Source organism: Ambystoma mexicanum, chromosome 7p (genome assembly GCF_040938575.1).
Source record: "Ambystoma mexicanum isolate Mex_15411 chromosome 7p, UKY_AmexF1_1, whole genome shotgun sequence".
Taxonomy (NCBI): domain Eukaryota; kingdom Metazoa; phylum Chordata; class Amphibia; order Caudata; family Ambystomatidae; genus Ambystoma; species Ambystoma mexicanum.
Window position 1 is genome coordinate 841,707,615 of NC_090939.1, and position 22,587 is coordinate 841,730,201.

The window sequence follows — 22,587 nt, forward strand, 5'->3', positions numbered from 1 at the left end:
GGAATATTCAACAGCATGTGAAAATATGAAAGATCCAATACTGTTAAAGTTAATGTTAAAGGACATTTGTCCTGCGCACTATCACCACCAGAGCGGTCCCCTTGCGCTCTGGCGGATCTGAAAAGGAAAGGGGGTGGGGTGAGTTAGTAGGACAAGCAGGATAAGAGAGTAGTGATGTGCTGTTGGCAGCTTCAGTTCAGTTAACATCGTTCAGTGAGTTTAGGTGTGGTTTTCGGTTGGTAGCCGTTGTGTTTCTTGTGCTAGGTTGTGGCGATTTCTTTTGTTGTTGCGGTGTAGTGAAGTTTGTGCGGTTTGATGTGCTTTAGAGGTGTGGCTGTGTTTGGTTAGAGTTTGAGAAGTGTATGCAGACGGGTGAGATTTTTAGTGGGTTGCTTAGTGGCATCGCTATCTAGATGTGATGTATGCTAATTTCCAAATTCATTCTAGACGTGCGGCGTGAATATCTCCACATTTCTATCTAAATGTGGCACTGGCTAATATTCACAATTCTGTCTAGATGTGATGTAAGCTAATATTCATAATCGTGTCTAGATGTGACGCAAGGTGAACAGAGGACAGCACAAGGGCAACGTGCTGGTCTTGGAAGCAAGACCACGCAGAGCACCAGAGGTTCCAATCCTGAATCTGCGCTTAGAAACCGAACTCGGGTATTAAGCGAATAATACAAAAATGGAGAATTTCAGATTTGCTGTTGTTCCAACTGAATTTCAGATTTGTTGCAACTGATGGAAAGTGCAGCATATAGCTTGCAGTTGTTGATCACTTTCATACTACTGGGTTAAAGGCTGCTTTCTGCATTTGTTATATAAAGTATATCAGCACATGATAGAAGGAGAAACAATTTCTAATTTATGCCATGTCATCAGTTCTACTGTCCTAGTAGTAGGGCATGTGGTTCTATAAAGACTGCAACAAGATGGGAGGGCAACCCTGTTACATGCCCCGCAAATTATAAAAGAGTCGCATACTTCAGCATTAGTAAGCATCCTGATGCTAGGGCAAGAGTAAAGAAGTTATCAAAATTACTCACCATAAAGGTTCTACTGACAGAGGCATTCCAATCCCGTTCGCTGCATGTCAACCGTTCAGAGTCAACTGATTAGTCCATGCAAGTTTCACTGTACCAAGAGCCGTAAAATATATTATATCTATATTGTGGCTGAATCAATCCCTTTGTCCTTGCATCAATTCCCCACTGCCAGTTAGAAAACCACACCACTGGATGGTGATGTTGGACCAGATCAAAGATAGCCTATCTAAAGGTATGGCCATCAGTGCCCCTCCACCCCCCTGACTCCACCAAAGAATTGGGCAGGATACTACAGGGAATGGTGATGCACGTTCTTGCTACATCACATGACTCATTCCCAAAAAGCATCTTGGTCCTCCCTGGCAGACTTCCCCAAAATAAATCAGTGGTATGGAAAATTTAACTGAGGCCAGGGTCTACCAGAGGCAAAAGTAAAGCACCATTTTCCCTCACATGAAACGGAAGCTTTTTTCGGCCGAAACAAGACTGACACAGTGAAGGGTGGGTGGGGATTAATGCGGGACAGTGGAGCCTGAGGCAGGAGAACCCAAGGTCACACTTTGTTCAGCTCCAAACAGGCATATACCAGTTGCACAGCCCTCAGAGCCGCTACCTATCCATCTGAACGGTATGTCAGTTTGGCAGCGAGACACATAGATGGACTATATCCAGGCACCATGCAGCCTTGGACCGAGTACTATGGAAGGGAGGTCAGCAAGCCAGATAACTTTGTATTGCTCCAAGTCCTCCCTGTTAAACACTTACTCCTGAGAATTTAGGGAAATGCTTGTAAAGACGAATACTGTTGCCTTTTATAATTGCCAAACAGTGTGACTTGTAGAGCAGAACACTGAAGAGTTCTTTGGTGGAGTGTATCATAGTCACACTGAACAATAAGGTGGCAGTCAAAAACATTTAAACCCTCATTTATTAAGAGCGCATCACTGCCTGGTATTTGGATGGGATACGGTCTCCATTATAGTTTAACTTTCACCAGTGTCTGATAGCAGCCTATAGTCTACCACAAGGTAGTTGCTGTGAGGGTAAAGTCAGAAAACACTATTAATTTTGAGTTCAGCTCGTAATGGTGGAGGGTAGTACCAGCTCAAAAGCAACAGTGTCAGCTAAAAGTGTAATTCGGGGATAGGCTGAGTTCGGATCTTGTTTTCCCCAACCAAGACTGTAATCATAGTCCTGGCCTGCCAAACCTAGATTCAATAAACAATGCCTGAGGAAGCTGGGTCAGAAGAAGTCTTGGGTTGCTTTACGCGCCCAACTAAAACGAGTGCAAATGTGTGTCCCCTTTCCCCTGCAATACTGCCAAAAAGAGTGTGCTAACTGCAGTAACTAAAAAACTGGCTTGTTCTCTCTCTATAAGAATGTCAGTATTCTGTCTGTATATGAATCATCTATGATTTCCTGACAAAAAACCTTGTGTTTACTTGACAAATTGTCAAATTCCTAATATATTTATTTACATCTTTTGTTTTAACCTTCCAACAGAGAACTGCACAATGTATGAAAAATAATACATACTTTATGTTCATGAAATGAAAGGATATATACCCTCCTGAGGAACCAATGAACTTGGGTAAACGTGTCGAGGGAAGTTTTTGAATTTATTCTTGAAAAGAAAAGAAAAATAATTTTGTTTGACCTAATCTTCGAATTTCAAGTATCTTATTAGGTGCGCAGGTTGCATGACTAGAACCATTAACTAAAGTACTAACTGCAGATTACAACAAAGAACACTAAGTGGCTAAAGCCCACTTGTCACGCAAGTTGACCTATGCACAGAACCTTTGTCCAGGAGACGTTGCATAGACTAAATGCAGAGTACAGAAACCTCACCTGGGTGCAAACCAAAGTCTGGCAACACACAGAAGGTATCTATAGGTACAAGGAATTGTGCCTTCTGGAAACCAGTCTAAGAGATTTTGTGGGCACAGCATATTTTAAAGCCTCTGTGTCGGAAGAAGAGTAGTGGCAATTTGTTTTCAGGGCCTACACAAAAGAATGGGCGGCATATCCTTGTGAGAAGCACACCCTTCAAGGGCTTAGAACAATGGTGAACCCTGAAAACAATGTAAGCTGCCACCCAGTGCCAGACCCCCGACAAAGCCATAGTCTTTGAGACATAAGTTGTCACTTTGTGTCCCCTTTATTTGGAACATTCTTAACGCAGACTGTGAGACAGGAAAAATCCCTGATTCTTAGAGAGGCACCCACATTATCTCCGTCTCCAGAAACAGATCTAGAATTGACACTGCATGACACCTGATTTGCCAACTGGACTCTTCTACAAGGACGTATAGTAGTGTACTCTTGGGGGTAGGGAAGGCTCTCATCTACTATCTCCACTTCAGTCAGGGTTCAGGTACAGATTTGGGATGGCAGGGTATTGTTTGCTCCTACAGCTAACAAATCTCCAAATTGTGCAAAGAGGGTTGCTCTCGGCATGACATTCATTGATCTAGGACAGGCATAAGAGAAAGGCATAAGACGTGGGTGAAAAGCAACTACGATTGCAAGTCTTGAAACAAAACGGCTATCAGGTACTCTCGAGAGCCACACACAAGTTTTAACCCCTTAAGTGCTAAGAACGAGATTGCTCGTCTTAGGTGCATGGGAATGTCCATTAGGAGCATTTTCCTTAGCAGTTAAGTGGTTAATTCAATAATACAATGATAGAAAGGTGTGGGTGAAATTGGGAAACTACCAACCCATTTGATGCCAATTAAGAATTAAGGCATGGATGCGTATCGACTACAATTATTGAATATCTACATCAGCAACATGGTAAGCCATCTCAGGGCTTTTGGAGTGACGGTCCTACTGAAAGGGGAGAATTCCTATTCCAGCTTTACTCTTTTTCAATGATTTGCTCCTCCTGATGCAAGCAGGGGGTAGCCTCAGGAAATCATCAGGGGATACCAGAAGAAACAGACAATAAACCAGACCAAGTACAAAGTCTTGGTGATGGGGCCAGCTACTAAGAAGTGAGAAAACGTATGTTGGGCAGGGTGGGGACACCAGTGCATAGTTGAGGAGATGGCCACCTTTACCCGGGTTTCTTTCCTCAGGCCCCTAGAATGACCAGGAACACGCAGCAGCAATATTCCAAGTAGCCAACAATGTCCTCCCTCTTTGCCAATGATATGAAGTAGAGGGGACAAAGCATCAGAGGCCCTGGAGAGACAGAGCTGAAGATTGAAGGACATTGGAGGTGAATGCCATTTTCGTAGGGCTTCTGGCAATAGCACTTGAAACCTCTAATGTGGATGAATAACGAGGTGGTCCTTTTGGCCACCAGGGCCTCCCCAGCTAAACCCGGTCAGCCGTGGGTTCACATCTGGCTGAATGAGAAGGCTTTGAATTATTGTAATGCACATAATAATGTTATAAAGTTAGACATGGCTGATGTGTCTCTCTAGTTAATATAGGTCAGCAATTCCCTAGAAAACGTGTGCCTTTTCCACTTTTGGAGCCACTCTGAAAAGCTACTCGATGACGCCATCCTAATTCTAAAGCAGTGATGCTGGGATGGAAAGCATGCCCTGTGGATTGAACATACAAAGCCAAGCGTGTCAACTATTCTTTATTAAAGCTGACCGAAAGCCTTGAGCCTTAACTATCCTGCATCCCAACATGGGATCTATAGAACTTTTCCCCAGGGTCAGTCTGGGCAACTCCATGCGACAGTGCTCGCAAGCCACGGGAGAGGAAGGGAGCTCCATATTACCCGAATGACCTTCAAGAAATGTAATCTGTATCAAATGTGGATTTTTTTGCCCTCATACACCAAGCTAAAAAGCATGTGGTTGAGGCCTGTTTTACATGGATCAGCAACCGCACAATTGGAGATGCACTGCCCTGTTATTTGCTCCAACAGTTCCCTCAATGTTGTTTGCACACTCCCAGTGCCAGGTTGGCTGCCATTAGTCTTGATGCATCCAGAAATGTGTTGCAAGGCGATTATTGCGTTTTCAATTTATGTGATTCTATGTATTGATTTTTTAGTGTGTTATGTGTAATCTAATTATACATTAAAGACAATTCATTGACTAACCCTAGTGAAATCCAAGCATTCAGTGTAGAGGTGTGATGTCCAGATTGGGGTTTCATTGCGTTATTCAAGTTATTGAACGCCACCAGCTCAAAAAGCAATGTGAAGGTGCAGTGGCAATTTCAATAGGGTCACCACCAAATGTCCAGACAACAAAAGAATTCAGCAGAGTACTCTGCATAGTTGAAATATGCAATTATCCTTTTGTGTGAAATTTAACAGGCCGACACCGCAGTTATAACATGGGAATAATACAAGTAAAAGATAAGCACCCATGTGTAAGGTACAGAAAATAGGTCCATAAACATTTCAGACACTAACTTTTTGGCACAATATATGGTTTAGCCATTTTAATGCAAAGATAAACCCAATGCAAAAACATATATAGCTTTATTAACATTAATCATTCCAATAAAGAAAATGGTATCATGTTTGGGTAAAAACACTGTCAGAACAAATTGATTAATCCAACAAAAAAATTGTGTTTCCTTTTGAATACCAATATAAGCAACAAAACGTCAACAGGATGGTGCTGTATTCCTATATAACTAATGTTTGGCAGTGGTGATGGGTTAAAGAAAGCCAGAAAAATCCTTACTCCATTTCACTGAACAGCAAGCTTGAAAGCAACCAAATACAGTAGTGGTTGAAGTTTATCATTTTGTTCCATTTAGTTCATGTTGAAACTATAAGCCCAACGCAATAAAGGGGTTAAAGCCCAATGGTTCTTGCAAACTACGAAATTGAACAATAGTACACCGTCCTCATTTGATAACATTTCGGCTTTGGGAAACCTCTGCAGAGGCAAACAAAATGATATGATGGCTCAACCTCTTGGCAGAGACAATCCACTTCACTAAAAACAAAACAAATCACTCTGGTAATTGACACTTCAATCGCAATTATTTAAAGCCTCACCACTGTGCCAAGGAACTGGAGGCTTATATTCCCTGCAGCATCTCGAGAGAGGCACTGAAAAGAAGCAAATGGTTAGAAAAAATGTTAGACACCGGAGGATTAGGTGAAACCCTATTTTCTATTGAATCATTTAAAAACATATTTCTAAACAATTTAGCAAACAGGATGCACTCCATTTACAATATATTTCAATGGTAGAGGAAACCTAATAAAGACAGAGGATTCAATTTCAAACCTATGGAAGAACAAGTTACTTAACTTTGTTAAGGTTCTTTCTGATGGATAAGTTTTCCATCAGCAAATGTCCTTGTCTCTTTAACTAAACCCAATCTAAGCAGGGATTCAAAAACATTACAAAGACATGGGGCGGCGCAGCAAGGTTCAGCACGATTCCATCAAGGCACCAATTGGTCCTGGAAAAGCGGTTCATCATACATAAGTGTCTTTGCACAAGCCCCATGATCTTATTCGCACCTATTTTCCCTGCTCACAGATGCAGAAATGATAAGCTACTCATCGTAGTGACTAACGTACTCTTAGTCCATTGTCCCCTTTCCTCCACACTGCATGGGCATCCGTCCTAGGGACGGGAGATGGAACCTTTTTCACCACAAATTATCTTCTCCCCCCTTTAAATTTAGATGCTTGCGGGGGTGCGGCCCTGGGAGCATGCGGTCCCCTGACTCTGCCCACCGGCGCCACTCCTCCTTCCCCATAAACGTGTCGACAATATTACCATTGCCTAACGACACCAGTTTTATTAGGGGGGAGGATGGTTGGACATATGGAGGAAAGGGGACTATGGACTAAGAGTATGTTAGTCACTACGGTGAGTAACGTATAATTACTCTTACATCCCGTCCCCTTTCCTCCATACTGCATGGGCGATTACAACTGAATGTAGCCCTAGGGTGGAAAGGTGACCCTCCTTAAGAAAACAAGTTCCTTAATACTGCCTGCCCAAATGTTGCGTCCGACTTGGTGCCGGCATTCAAACAGTAGTGCTTGCTCGCCTAACATCTAAACAGTGCAGGACCCTCTGAGCATCGTCTTTGGGGTCTGCAGAGAAAGCAGGGAGTACTATCTCCTCATTTAGGTGGAATTCTGACACTACTTTAGGTAAGAACGCGGGGTGTCTCTATGAAAGGTAGTGTATGGCTCCGAAGCCACCAGAGCTTGGCCCTCGCTGACACTGCGTGCAGACGTATGACCCACCAAACTTCATGGTGACCAGCCTGATGTCCACGGATGCCATTGGCTCAAAGGGTTTATGCGCCAAGGCGCCCAACATTATGCTGAGGTCCCACACTGGGTGTGGCATCTTGATAGGTGGGTACAGCCTGGTGCGGCCCGCCAAATGTATTTTAACTACCGGGTTGGAGGATGGGAAAACGTCCTCCTCCGAGTTCCGGTAGGCTCTGATGGCCGCCAGTTAGGTGCAGCATGTGTCTATATGGACTCCAGAGTGTGCGAGGTGTGCTGAAAAGGATAGCACATCGTCCAGTGTGCAAGTGAGAGGGTCAACCCCCTTAGATTCTGCCCAGTGGCAAAACCTAGTCCACTTGCTCTTGCACTGGCTTCTAGTAGCATCGCTCCTAGCACCCTGAAAGATGTCGAGGTTAGCCTGCGAGAGGCGCAGATGCTTCAGCGTGACCTGTTCAGGAACCACACTGCGAGGGCTAACTTCTGCGGGGCGGGTGGATCACTGTGCCCCGCTACTGCGACAAAAGATGTACTGGGCCCTGTGGAAGGTGCTTTGGAGGCTGGTCCGACAGTCTGAGTAGCTCCGAGTACCATGGCCTCGCCAGCCACCACAGAACTATCAGAATGATGCTGAGGTGCCAGGACTCTTATCTTGCAGATCTACCTGTCTACCAGTGGAGTGGGAGGTAAGGCATAGGCGTTCATGCCATCCCACTGTATCTGTAGTGCATCACCCGGAGAGCCTAGACCCAGACCCCGACAGGATGCGAACTGGGGGCACTTCTTGTTGTACCAGGTGCCCATTCCTAGATGTTAACCGCCAGGGTGCATAGAGGAGGGGACCTGGTGCCACCCTGCTTGTTGAGGTAGTACATGCTGGTGGAGTTGTCTGTCTGAATGAGGATCATATTGCCACTGATGAGCGGCAGAAAGGCCTCGAGAGCCAGCCAGATGGCCTTCAGCTCTAGCCAATTTATATGGGCCTCCTGTTCCTGAAGGGACTAAACTCCGTGGATGCTGTGGTTGTCCAGCATAGTTCCCCAGCCCTCCAACGACAAATCTGTGGTGATGGCAACCTTCGGTGCTGGTTGTCGGAAGGGCCTGCCTATCCTTAGGTTGCAGTACGTGCTCCACCAGACTAGGTCCTGGTGTAGGAAGGGAGGAATGCGGACGAGTTCCGCCTGTGAACCCCGCCACCTGATTCCATGAGACTACGAAGTGCAGTTGTAATCGCCTCATTTTGAGCCTTGTGTAAAGCACTGCCAGAAGACATGCCGCCATGATGCCCAAGAGGTGCTTGTACCACCATGCGGAGGTCACCTCTCTGCTGAGAAAATTACTTGTGGCCCTCTGGATGGCTGCGATCATGTCCTCTGAGGGAAAAACTCTGTCAGATCTCGTATCCGAGATGAGGCCCAGGAACGTTAGACTTGACATCTCAGCTGGAAACGACGCTTGAGATTGATGGAGAATCCCAGGTCGTATAGCGTTTTCATGAGTGCAGAGGAGGTATGATGGACCGCCTCCGGGGATCTCGCCCTGACAAGCCAGTCGTCCAGGGATGGATAGACATGGTGACCTTAGGCCCAGAGAAGGGCTGCCACTGCATTCACAAGCCTTGTAAAGACCCTCAGGGCCGAATTGAGGGCAAAGGGTAGAACCTTGTATTGGAAATGGAAGCCCATGATCCTGAACCTCAGGAAGGACCGATGGGGCTGCCAAATCAGGACGTGTAGGTAAGCGTCCTTCAGATTCAGGGAGCACATTCAGTCTCCCTTGCACAGTGTCTCTGCAATAAGTGCTGGGGTAACCATCTTGAAATTTTGAAGGGGGAGGGAAAGGTTCAGGGTGGAAAGGTCCAACACAACCCTCAAGCCAGCCTGGTTCTTCTTGTGTATGGCGAGAATCCTTGAGTAGAAGACCATACCCCGCTGGGAGGCTGGGACTTCTTCCACTGATTGGCTCTCTACGAGCAATCGAACTTCCGCCAACAGAGTTCCTATCTTAATCTGTGGTTGCGGAGGGGAGGAGAGGGAGGAACCGGTAGGCAACAGCACATGGACACTACCGATAGGATCCAGGGGTCCGCGAACCTTGCGTTCCAATTGTGTGCATGGAAGGCAAGCCTGCCCCCCAACGGAGGCACGTGGACCGGAGGGGCGTGTCGAGCCTTTTTTCCCCTTTGAGGCTGAGGAGGGGGACTGAAAGAAGCCCTTATGCCCCACCTTGTGCAGTTTGCAGCGGTGTTAGAGATTTGTCCGGCTGCCTGGACTGTCGTTCTTGGAAGCCCCAAAACCTGCCGAAGGCCCGACCCTTGTCGGAACGCTGGTGTGTTTGTCTGTAGGTCTTGGGTGTGGACTTTGTAAGGATGGATAAGGATTTCGCAGTCTGGGAACTGTTCTTCTTATTAAGTTCCTCATCGGTGGTGGAATGAAAGAGGTTGCTACCCTCGAATGGAAAGTCCAATAAGCCTTGCTGGACGTCCAGGCTGAACCTGGTAGCCCGGAGCCAATCAGTCCTACTCCTGTCCTTGGCGATGCAGATGGCCCGCCCTGAGGTGTCAATATGTGCCACTGTGTACTTCATGATGTCTTGAGCCACCATCTTTGCTTCTGCCACCCCCGCCTTGAAGCGGGCCTGACTGTGCACCGGAAGTTAGTAGGCTATTTCCAGCCAAAGCCTCGGGTTAACGGCTGCGACCATGGCATCCACATTAGATTGACGAAGGTGCCGCGAGGTGTTGGAATAGATCTTCTTTCCATACGCCTCCAAGATCATCTTCTTGCCCAGCAGAGCCGAGGACGAGGTGGTCGATGAAGACTGAGGCTTCGAGTATATGGAAGCCGCGGCAATCAGCGAGAAGTGTGGTTGAGGGTGTGCCGACAACAAGAGTGTATCCCCCTCCAACTGCCTGTACTTGGCGTCGAGGCGCCTGTTGGTGGGCTGCACTGAATGGGGATTAAGGCATCCCTTTTTGGCTAAGGCAAAAATGTCCTTCTGCATCAGAATCCCCGTTCTAGTCGTAGGGCGTAAAGTGAGGACTTGGGCCAGGACCCCCGCCTCAGGTTGTTCAACCTAGGGTTGTGGAAGCCCCAAGTATTCAGCTAAACCTACAAGTCGATCATGGAAGTCCCTCCTCCTCCTCATCGGTGTCCACCAGGGTGTCAGACTGGTCTGGCGCTGGTGGAGGAGTGCCGGGAGCTGTGCAGTGTGGGACCGGAGCTGGAGGCTGCTGTGGAGGCTGGTGTGGAACCGCCTGAACTGTAGGAGGCAGGGGAGCCAGAATTGAAGGACCTGGCGTGGGCAGCTGGGGAAGCACAGGGGACTGAGGCATCGGAGGAATGACTATGGGTGCTGGCGGCAGCATGTCCCTGATCACATCCTGAAGGATGGAGCCCATCTGGGGGGAGCTCATCAGCGTGAGGAACCTTTCAAAAAACCTGTCCTCGCAGGCTGGTGGGGTGGCAGGTGGTATTAACGGAGTAGCGGGTGGCTGCTGGGGCCTGCGCATACTCTGCCTTGCTAGTTGCAGGGGGCATCTGCCCAGTAACGTAGAAGGATAAGCGGTAGGCCACGTACCTGGTGAAGACCAGTCCCACCTGCACACTATCTCCTACCTGCTCCTCAAACGGGTTTAGTGTCGGACGAGCGGCCATCTTGTCTGACGCAGCGGCTATCTTTTCGAGCTGCATGCCACGTGTCTGCATCGCAGTGCCTGGCTCACTGGGACTGGCCTCCTCCTGGATTCCTAGCGGTGGAGCTTGAAGCCTACTCTGCACCGCAGGACGAGACCTAGTAGGCATAGTGCCCTCGGCTGAATTGCTGGTAGTGCTGCATACAGGCACCCGTTCAGACATTTGTCCGGTAGCAAGGCGTAGACCCTCGGGTGGACACACGGTAAAAAGAACTTGTGGTGCCTCAACGCTGTCTTCGGAAGGATCAATCGACCCTCTCGGCCTGGCGGCCGGTAGCTGGATGAGCCTCGGTACCTGCGCTGGTGTGAGAACCTGAACGGTCCTTCACGCTTGGACGTTTCCTAGGAAAGAAGTCAGTTGTGCGGGGGGCGGTGGAAAAATTGTGGCCTTGACTTGTGCTTGACAAAGTTCTTAAAGTCCTCTGGAGGAGACTTCTCTCCACCTTGCTAAGCTATTCTTGAGAGCTTGCGGTGTAAGCGTGTTGCATGCAGTACAGCCCTCCCAGCCGTGGTCGGGGCCAAGAAAGCGGAGGCATAAGGCATGGCGGTCGGGCGTGGGGAAGAGCCCCTCATAGACTGGACAACTGCTGAAGCCCAAGGACGTCGACATGGGCCGGGGCGGAGCATGGCGCCAGAGGACCGAGTACCTGTTTAAAGATTAGAAGAAAAATACAAAAAGACAGTATCAGGGGAAGAGCACACGGAATTACAAGGCCAAAGCCAAACCCAGGAGCGCTGGTGAAAGGGGTCCATTCCAGTCGATGCCGAAGAGAGGACTGAGGATTGGCGCCGGTGGGCGGAGTCAGGCATGCTCCCAGGCGGCACCTCTAAATTTAAAGGGGAAGAAGATTTTTTCTGATGAAAAAGGTTCTGTCTCCCATCCCTAGGAGGGACGCCCATGAAGTATGGAGGAAAGAGGATGGGACGTAAGAGTAAAAGAGGTTATGAGTCATTTAGATGAGGGAATGGGAAGAAAACTGAATCATTGAGAAAAATTAGCCAAGGTAAGTAAATAATACATTTACAGCACAGCCCTCCTTCCCCAGTGAAACAACGGAATTGCTGCCTAACCCAAGTCGTAGTGGGCTCTGAGGCTCAACAGCAACTACATATGAGCAAAACCCATTACAGGTTTTATTCAACAAGAAGTAGTCTCTTTAGACACAGCTTGGCCCTTGTTACGGCTTGAAAATCGAATAATGATTTGGCCATTTAACCAGGCCTCTTTAATTCTGGCAATATAAAACATAAAAGAACGACAAGGTTAGAAGGACGGTTATGGAAGAACTGGAAAATTAATCTGCCAGTTAAAATCAAAGATAAAATAAGACACATTTCGGTAGGAAATTTTGGCTGATTTGTAGCCATTTTTGAGACATTTTGTCTACAGAAAGGTTCAATAAGGGAACCCTGGAACTTAAAGCTTGCAGCTCACTCACTCACCAGACAGACATAAATGTAAACAAACGAAGTAAAGAGGGCTTGAAAAAGAAGAGCCCTCCTCCATGATCCACTTAAAGAGAGAAAAGTCTATCAAATTTATTTTAAATGTTAACACAAGAAAAGCAGTTCTAGCCACTGACGATAAAAAATCCACAACGACAGAGGCGGGGAAAGGCCAAAGGGTCACCATCCTTATTACAACACTGTACCGAGAATGTATTTCACACTCCAGTGCAAATAGAGAGGTCTACGGACAGAAAGCATTCCCTCCATAACTTTGTCGTATAAGTAACTGTTCAAGAACTGTAGCCACTCGGACATGAATGGGCTCCGGTCCAGATGCAGGACTCTGCCACAAGCCTTCAACAGCGAATCCACTCCGAGTGGATGCCACCAAAGCTGGCACAGAGACAGTCCGGATAAAATGTCACCCCCTCTTATTATGTAGCAAAGAGAATCACTAGGGTCCGGAACGTCGATACCCACAACACAAATGGAAAAAGAGGAATTGGAGCCAACACGTAAACCAGGTGGAAATCCCAGTGCACAAACAATTCATCACCAAACATGTTCATGGTAAACTGCTGAGTGCAATCTAGCTGCACTGAATGTGAAACGTTTCAGCTAAGGAACACTTCACCTGAAAAAGATGGCTCCCACAACCTCCTAGTGCATCTTTCACTCAAAAATACAATCTGCTTGCCCTGAGGACATTTGCCAGAATGGTATGGTAGTTGGGCTGGCAAAATGCACATATTCTGGAACGCCGAAAACGACAAAAGTATTACTTCCCTGAAAAGAGGCAGGGACCCCCATTGCACGTCTGCAGTCCATGGGGCATTCAAGAAGTGATCTGGATAGTATGTCGCAGGTCTCCCAAAACTGTGACCACTGCCCCTGCCCCAATCAGTTTAGTGACATCACCTGCAACCTCGAGTATAACACTAGGTACATGCAAGACACCATGAGGCCAACCATCACGATCAAGCAGGAATTCTGAACACTTGCTCCGAACATTTGTTGGAAGCTGTGGACCATTTACTGAATAGGCACAACTCCCTTCTCTCAGGCAAAAGCAATCTCTAAACCAGAGTCTAACAATACCCAGATAAATTGTCTACAGGATACAAGGGAAGACCTGTGCAGATTCAAATATAGCCCAAGTGAATATACAGGGTTGCACCTTCACATTATATTATGTGATGAATCCGATGGACTCATCACTGTTTCTCCGGCGGTGTCCTCCTCCCATGTGGCATGGGGATGGCAGATACTACCCGATCCTGACCCTAGGGGCAGCAGTATGAGGGAGGGTCACATGGGAGGGGACAACCTCCAGGTCCCTCTTTCCCCACAAGGAAGACCCTTTGGCACCCAAGATCTTAATGGCCTATTGTCACCTAACCGTTCCCCCTTTAAAGGAAGTTAAGAAATCCCTTCTAGATACTACTCTAGTCAGACCCCGACCTTTGGTCCAAACACCCACAACACATTTTTTTTCTGATGTGCTTTTATGTGAAATCTCTAAAAGTCCCATAATATCCATGGACTCCAACTCCCATAACCACCCAGGTACTGAAACTAGGAGGAGGATGTGAGAGTTTGTGCAAAGTGGCAGGAGCTAGAAGACATTTAAAGATGGCAACCGCACTGTTGGGTCGAGCACTGCAGGAGAAGACGTTGAACCACAGGCTGAGGCTCACGAACGCGAGGTACACTTAGAGAGGATTTCCACCATAATCAACCGGTTCATTTACTACTCATTTAAAGTCCTGAGAGCAGGCTTTGTGTCCAGTTGGGTGTCTAGACTCCATGACAGGTGTGCTGTCAGAAATCTTGAAACCATAGGCTCACTGCCTCCTTACACAGCTTGATCAACCCCACAACGCGCACCCATCTTACTGATTTAGTGCATGACTCTGGCCTTATTTGGGAGTTCTTGGAGAGTTAAACCTCCAATTGATGGTAAGAATGACCATAATATGAGAGAAATTGCCCTAATTCCATGCAAGTTGATTTGAAAGGGCTTCCCGTGGCCTGCTCACAATCTACTCACTGAAATGTCTAGTAAGATGAGCTGCACACCCTACCAATGGCGCATCTGACAGAGTGTTCAAGAGGCCACAACTGACAGATTGGGAGCCAATAAAGGAGATTTACCCAAGATCTCCACCACTGAAGATGCTGGAAAATCTGTAAATCTGTGGGGTGGCAATCAGGAGGTTCCTTAAATCTTCTGTCACCTGACACTACTGGCTGCCATGACCTTCATGAACAATTGAGGAGATAAAGGAGCGCACCACAAACTGAGAATGTGCATCTCCAACCACAAAAAGAAGGCACTTTCAATGTTTTCAGGGGAAAAGGATGTGAAAGTAGGCATCCTGCATATCCAAAGGGAATAGCAAATCTTACAGCTACAAAAGAAGGAAGTGGGCCAAAGTCACAATTTCTAATGTGTCCTTCCAAGGAAGCAGGGTAAGGAGCCCCATATCTAGAATTGGGCAAAGATGTGTTGTTTTTGGGAACAAGTAATTAGCAGGTGTTATAGCCTTTTATGAACACTGCGGATGGCACAAGCTCCAGTTTCCCTCTGCAGTAGGGAGAGAGGTCTTCAAAGATGAGTGGTTTCGGAGGAGGAATGGGTAAGAGTGGTATGATTGGTGGGGAATTTACAGATAAGTGAGGGAGTAGTATGATCTGGAGGGCTTGGTGATGATTTTATAGCATCCCATTGGTTGTATAACAGCCTGGCTGGTATGCAGGGAAATTGAAGAATTCTCTAAATAGGTTTTGCAGATATTGTAACAGAGCACACTAAAGTGGATGCCTGCCCTATCCTGACCACACACAACTAGAGGAGAAAATATATCTCCTAGATTGCTGCTGCTGCATGTGTTGCCTTGGCCAGTGACTCTGCTTATCAGCAGGAAAGAATTAAGGTGAAAAAGTCCCTTTCCTGATGCAAAGTAGATGCAGAGGGTGCTGCGTCAGAAGAGACTTGGCCTTAACCTTGGAATCCTTTGCTTAACTAGGCTTTTGTCTGCCTGAAATCTAAAAAGATTCAGTACTCTGTGAAGGCATCATGAAGGAGGACTGAAATCTCAAAATAAACACTTTTATTAACTTAAATGTCAGGATGGAAAAAAGCCTAACTTGCTCTATTCTAAGGTGGGATTTCCCTACCTAAATAAAACTAAGGAACGTCCGTGTCAAAGAGTTCAACTGAAGAATCTGTCTGTGTCCAAAACCTATATTTGCCCTCACAACTAACTTTATACAATGTGCAAGTATATCAACAACCAAAGGAAAACAGTGTTTAACCCAAAGTCCGTACGCTTTCCCGATTGTAAAGTAGTTTCGTAAGAGTCTCAAAATGATCCTTCGTAGACAAAAGGGAAAATAGTTTGAATGAGGGCCAAGGATTCCTTTTGCGAGGTTAAAGGCAGTTCACAACAAAAGACCGGGTTTCCCTTCCCCAAGTTCACAATAGTTCACTGTAGAGGTGCTGGGGTTCCCTTCCACAAGTTCAGAATAATTCATGCTAGAAATGCTGGGGTTACCTTCCCAAAGTTCAAAACAATGTATAGTTTTAAGAGGCTCAATAGATTCCCAATTTCTGGTTTTCACCTTCTGGTGGTTGACCTGCATTCAATCCAGTATTTGGAAAAAAAGAGCCATTTCCTTTATTTCAATTCTATTCAATGTTCAAAATAGGTTTGTAGGTTTTATAAAGTTGAGCGCTAAAGATTTCTTTTCATTCACACCATTGAAATGTCTATATCGCAAGTTGGAACCTTTCAGGACTGTCCCCTTCCTTTTCGCAAGGTGCGCTGTCCCTTTTACAACTCATGTGATGGTTAATTCATTAAACAGTTCAGACGGAGACACCCCCACAATCCTTGCTACTGAATGGGGGATTTAGTCAAACTTTTCGGCCGTTCAGTATTTTCCAACGGCCGAAATTCAGCCAAATTTCCAATTCAGGATTTTAAATACAGTATTTTTGGACATTTCCAATAATAACCCATAAAGGTTGGGGAAGGATTGGGTGGGTTGTTATAGGAAAAGGGGGATACCCTGTTTCGCCCCTTTTATATTTAACCCTTTTTGCTCCTTTTCTGGTACGTCCAGACTGATGGTATCTCATACCCTTCTCCTGGTCAAGGGGACATGTATAGCAAAACCCCATCCCCGTCCTTGGAATGGAGGATTCCTCCTGGAAGGGGCATGGGAAATACTGTTTCTCATCCGAGTAGATCTCCCTCCCGTTCCCCAACGACCCTCCACCCGGGTAATCCTCGCTCGCTTCTCCACCCCCAGGGTCGGGATCGAAGAGCAATGGCCTTTCAATGGTCATCTGTGAGGAAGATTCCATGGGAGTAGCAGTGAGAATACCCTCAGGTTCCTCACAACTCCTAACATCATGTGGAGCGATTTTACTTGGACATCTTGTGGAAAGTAAGATGTCTGCATCTACAAACGGCAATGGAAAATGCATGTGCAAAGAAGTATACTTGCTTCTTGAGAATAGGTGCTGATTCCTTTACTTTTATCTCATGCTGAATGTCCTCAACACTGGACGAGCACTCGGGAGCAACTTTCTCTTCAGGAGTAAATTTCAGAGTTTTTGGCTCCTATGGATAGTATTACTTCACTGGACCCTTTTGTTTTTGCTGAAGACCCAAATTACTTTGGCAATTGGTACACACACCCTTTTGGGTTTAACATAGTGACACAAAGCATACTCCTCAGGCCAGAAACGGACATTTCTATTATATACTGTGGCATGTCTTTCTAAAATTGGCAGCCGGCAGCTCAGTCATAAGGGAGGGGTGGATTCTCCTGTAGACATATAGGAGACAGGAGGTATAAGGTTATCTTAAAGCCCTGCATAGTGGTTACATTTTTTATTTCCAGGGACAAGTGCATTCAAGTGGAAGGGAGCTAGGAGAATGAAGGAGATGAAGCAGGAGGCAGCATAGGGTAAGAATCATGCAACAAAGAGGTTGAGTGGGGCTTGCAATAACAGCCTATGTCAGAGGAGTAGGATATAGAGCTTACACGATGGAGGGAGATGTGTATGGCATGAAGGGAAATACTGTGCTGAAGTGGTAGCTGGATGAGGGCAAAGAATGAAGGAGGTTGCAGAACCCTGTCTGCCGAGGGAGTGGCCAGCGAAGAGACACTGTCTAGCTGTGCACCCAGGAACAATGTCCGTTGGGAAGGTGCGAAGCAGGACTTCATGTAATTGATCGAGAATCCTAGAAAGGACAAACAGTACATCGTCCTTTTGGTGCGACATATGACCTGATGAAGGGAAGACGTTCTGACCAACCCATTGTCGAGGTAAGAGTACACGTGAATGCCCTCCTCAAGGTGGGCTGCAACTGGGGCGAGGCATTGGTTAAAAACCGTTGGGGCGAACTTGAGGCCGAAGAGTAAAAGCCCTGAATTGATGGGGAATGCCTGCCAGTGTGAAACAGAGGATCTTCTGGTGTATCAGATATATTTGGACATGAAGTATGCATCCTCCAAGTCCACAGAGGACAGGCACTCTCCTTGTTGAAGCCGATTAATGATGTACTGAAGAGTAACCATCCTGAAAGTCTGAATGGGTGAACTTGTTTAACAGGTGAAGATCCAGAATTGGCCTCCAACCGCCTGACTGTCCTTACCAGGACATTTCTGGAGTACAGTCCTCGACCCCACTGAGCACGAGCAACACATTCTATGGCCCTTTCACGAGTAAGGTTCGGTCTGTCCAACAAAGTGTTCAAAGATGGTTTTCTATCTTTGTGGCTGTAAAATTCCAGGATGTGCCCGTGTTGGATTAAGGACTGATCCCACTTGTCTGTGATAATGTTCAGCCACTCTGCAAGGAATTGGGAAAGACTTCCCATGGGAGAATGGAACTGAGGGAGGGGGTGGGGGTGAGTTCGCAAACTGGTCAGGCCTGCTTACTGCTTTAACACTTTGGTTTGGAGGAGCCACACTGATGTTGGTTTCGCCTGCAGGACTGGGACTTTCACCTGCAGGTGTCACCGGATGGAGAGGGGGAAAATCGATATGATTGACCAATAGGCCAACCTACAGACTCTTGTATCTTGAAAACTGGGACTTCCCAGAAAGAAAGATCTGCCAGGACTGCTGCAGGGTACCCAGAAACCTGGCAGTGTCAGACTTGATGGCCTGGAGTGTGTCGTTGGCCTGCATCCCAAAGAGGTCCTCTCAGTTAAAAGGTATATCCACTATTTTGGCTTGCCCTTCCGGCCAGAATTTGGTAGCCTCCAAATATCCCCGTCGGCGTAGCACTACATTGTTGTCCATCTGCCAGAAATCAGTGTGAGCAATGTCCCCTGCAACTGTGATGGCACTATCAGAGGTGGCCTATCCTTCCTGAAGAAGTTTAAACCCCTCCAGGATAGGGCCCACATTGAACCACAATTCCCTGTCATAGTTGGACAAAATGGCCAAGGAATTAGCTGATTTAATGGTAGTGGTTGCAGTGGAAACAATGCGCTTGCCAAAAGCATACAAATGCCTTCCTTCCTTATCCGGTGGAAGAGCACATGATGAAGAATCATTGGCAGAGCATTTACTGGTGGCTGCAGAGACCATATAATCTGGACTAGGATGGGTTCACAGGGATTTAAGGATCCTGTACTTCTCAAATTTGAACTTTTTTCGGAGGGGCCGTAAATGGGTTCTTCGTGGTTAGAAAGCCATCCTTCTAGATGTCATCCAGTACAAGGATAGAGACAAGTGTCTTTTGTGCCTGTACTTTACGTTGCTAAAGAAAGCCTACCTTTCTCTCCTCCCCTAGGAGCAGATTAAACATCCTAGCAGCTTTGGAAATGAGAAAGTGGAAAGTACCAATCTCATCAGGAGGAGACTCCCTGATGAGTGGATCATCAGGTTCCCCAGCCACAGGAACGAGGTAATCAAACTCAACAGTTGTAGTAGAAGTAAAAGCACCACCCTGAGAGCTGTTGTCTTCGGTCTCAGGTTCAGAGGGATCAACAGGAGTGGGAGGAGCCAATGAAGAGAAGCCACTGCAGCGTCTAGGAAGAATACAGGGTGCAAGTTACTCACGTGGAACTAGAGTGTGTAACAGTACTCTGTGCTATAATTCGGTCACAAGAGACTACGGCGTAGACAAAATGTGCTGTTCAAGTGTGCGCCTTTGTTGACTGGGGGCTGGTGTAGGATGAGGAGCAGCAGGAGTATGAGGGTTACGTGGAGGCTGCATGGTCGGAAGTGGTTGCAGCTGTGCAGGTGGCAGAACTACTTTCTCTTATTCATATGAAAATACACCTTTCGGTTCCTTAAGTCTGTAACTATAGCACGCTGAAGGATTTCCTCAGGAGGCACCAGGTAAGGGCACGAAACAGCAGGAGCAACATAAGGAGATAGCGTAAACAGAGGCCGTTTTCGTCGAGGAGATCAGACAGAAGTATGTGTGTGGTCGACAAAGTGGTAACTCATCGATAGAGGATTTGTCATCTACAAGGTGGATGATTGGTCGTCGACAGTACCATGGACGAAGTGGTCAACGTAGTCACTGATGATAACACCAATGGAGAGGTGGACAAGGACATGGACGGTTTGTAGACAGAGGCCTTTTTAAAATAATGATATTCCCTGGTGGCCTAGTGGGTGTAAGGCCTTTGTGGAGCTTTTATTTATTATTTAAAAATAATCCCTGTTGGGCTAGTGGGGCTCCTTGTGGCTGCAGACACTAGCAGACAGTCTGCTGGAGCCAGCCGGTGTTGTGATGGACGCAGCACCCCTTGGTGGCGTGTCTATCCTTGATACATCCTGCGGCCAGTATTGTGGGGTTTTCTGGCACCCCTTGCCAGGGATGCTACCGTGATCTTTGGCGTCTTCTCAGGGTACGTCTTGCTGCTGTGCTACTTCTGCTATCTGAATGTATACTTCTAATGGATTCCTTCCTCCCTCCCTCCCTCCGATTCCTCATCTATAATAGACCCACAAAGCAGACATGGACGTGAGAGGAGAGTAAAACGACACCAACTATACCAGAGAACTCTGGAGGACCACTCTACCAAAGCGAGTATTGCTGTCAGACTAGTAATGCACAGTAGTGATTGGCAAATATATGCAGCAAGGCCCAGCTAGCCACTTGGTAAATGGCTGGAACAGGGACCCTACCCCTTGCAATGCAGAAGTGGCATCAAGTCCACCCTGTGGTCAATTGAGCCTCGAGACCCTCGGGTACATCCTTTCCAGCCAGATCATTGCTTCTGAGTTGTAGAGAATGATCCATGTTGACGGGTATGTTTGGGTATAGTCTTGTCGTCATGGTGTAGGGAACTCATGGTAGCAACAGTAAAGACAGACGCAAGTGATCAAAAGGCCTAATCTAAACCTAAATCTAAGATGGGAGCAAGCTATGACCATCAAATAATAAGGCAGTACTAGTGGCGTCTTGTCAAATAAAAAGGGCCTATACTGAAAAGAAACGATCGCCAATCCTTACCACTAAGTTACAAAATAGTGTGGGATAATGTTAACAAGAAAAGAAAGAAGTGTTCACTAAATGATAAATCAGGATGGCATGGCTGGGGTCTCCCTTCCCAATGTTTTAGCAGGGGAAAAGGTGGGACTTTTGAGCACAGCACACTACTGGGCCTCGCCGACATAAGGTTACTGTTTCTTTCAACAATACCAAGACCTTCTGAGGCCAAGTCTCTCTTTTCTGCAAAGTCTCTTGCCTTAGAAGGCCTGATGAACGATAAACAACAAACAAAAAGGTTTCTTCAATAAATCTTCATGTTTGGTGATTACTCTTTGCCTTTGGATCCCCTCAGATGGGCTTCAATCCTTCTCCCGGTGTTAGCCTCCCTCACTCGGGTTCACCACAGCCTTTCACTCAAAACATAACATTCAAAAGTCTCAATGTCTTTTTTAACAACTATGCAAATAACAAGGGGAGTCCTGGGAGAATCTCTGCCAGACATGAGTCCTGGTTACAAGAGCCTTACCCAGAGTCTTTAGCTCACTATCTTTCACAGAGAAGACATATCCTAAAAATATCAGTCTTTGTCCTGCCCTGGGGCAGTCCAGCACCGAAATGCTAGGCAATTCTCCTCGGAACAAGAGTACCCACAGCAACCCCAGACACGTGTTTCGGTCTGGTTGAACCTCATCAGTAGGGTGTAGCTGTGCCTCTCTAAGAATAGTGAGCAAGGGGTCCACGTTTGGATTCCCCTAGTAACTGAGGGTGAGACCCAAAGTTACTTGAAATATGCAAATAACAAGGGGGGTCCTGGGAGACTCTCTGCCAGACAGGAGTCCTGGTTACAAGAGCCTTACCCAGAGTCTTTAGCTCACTATCTTTCACAGCAACCCCAGACATGTGCATATTTAAGTAACATATTTAAGTAACTTTGGGTCTCACCCTACGTTACTAGGGGAATCCAGATGTGGAACCCTTGCTCACTATTTTTAGAGAGGCACAGATCCACCCTACTGATGAGGTCCAACCAGACCGAAACACGTGGCTGGGGTTTCTGCTGGTACTCTTGTTCAGAGGAGAATTGCCTAGCATTTCGTTGCTGGACTGCCCCAGGGCAGGACAAAGACTGATATGTTTGGGATATTTCTTCTCTGTGAAAGATAGTGGGCCAAAGACTCTGGGTAAGTCTCTCGTAACCAGGACTAATGTCTGGCAGAGGGACTCCCAGGACCCCCTTGTTAATTTGCTTTTTTAACAACTATTCACTGTGGACATCCCTCAGTCAGGTTCCCATTTACCAATTTCACAGTTCACTCAGTTATCCTCAATGTGTCAAAAACTTTCAAGTGTATAAGGGGTTTTGCACAACCCTTGCAGGACCACTTTGACGCTTCACGCCGGCCTCTCCTAAGGCCTCTTGGTTCTCGTAGTTTCAACAAAACAAAGCAAAAAGGCTCCAGTCAGAGACCTTCAAATGAGCGCCCCCCGCAGAGCCGGACCACTCTGCCTCTGGACCTTTACTGGGGTTTCTTTTAAAGTTCAAATACACAAGTTCTTTGTTCAGCAATGTTGCCACCTGCAACCTTGGGCCCAGCACAGATCGGTTTACTATCAGTCCTCTCCGACTCACCGGCTGTGCTGAACTGTTGGAGTTTCTTGTCTCGGGAGTCAAGGACGGCACCACAGCGGCAATCGCTTCTCCCTGCTTTGGCTATCAGCGCGGGAGGGCC

The 22,587-nt window shown here is 46.8% G+C and overlaps 1 protein-coding gene across 1 annotated transcript in view; it reads right to left on the bottom strand.

The window, feature by feature from the left end:
* The window catches only part of PCCA (propionyl-CoA carboxylase subunit alpha), a 3,020,006-nt gene that overhangs the window by 601,997 nt on the left and 2,395,422 nt on the right, over positions 1 to 22,587 (bottom strand). The window contains exon 21 of the mRNA XM_069637005.1: positions 6,036 to 6,089. Coding sequence (XP_069493106.1) covers positions 6,036 to 6,089 — 54 coding nt within the window. The remainder of the gene's footprint in view (positions 1 to 6,035; positions 6,090 to 22,587) is intronic.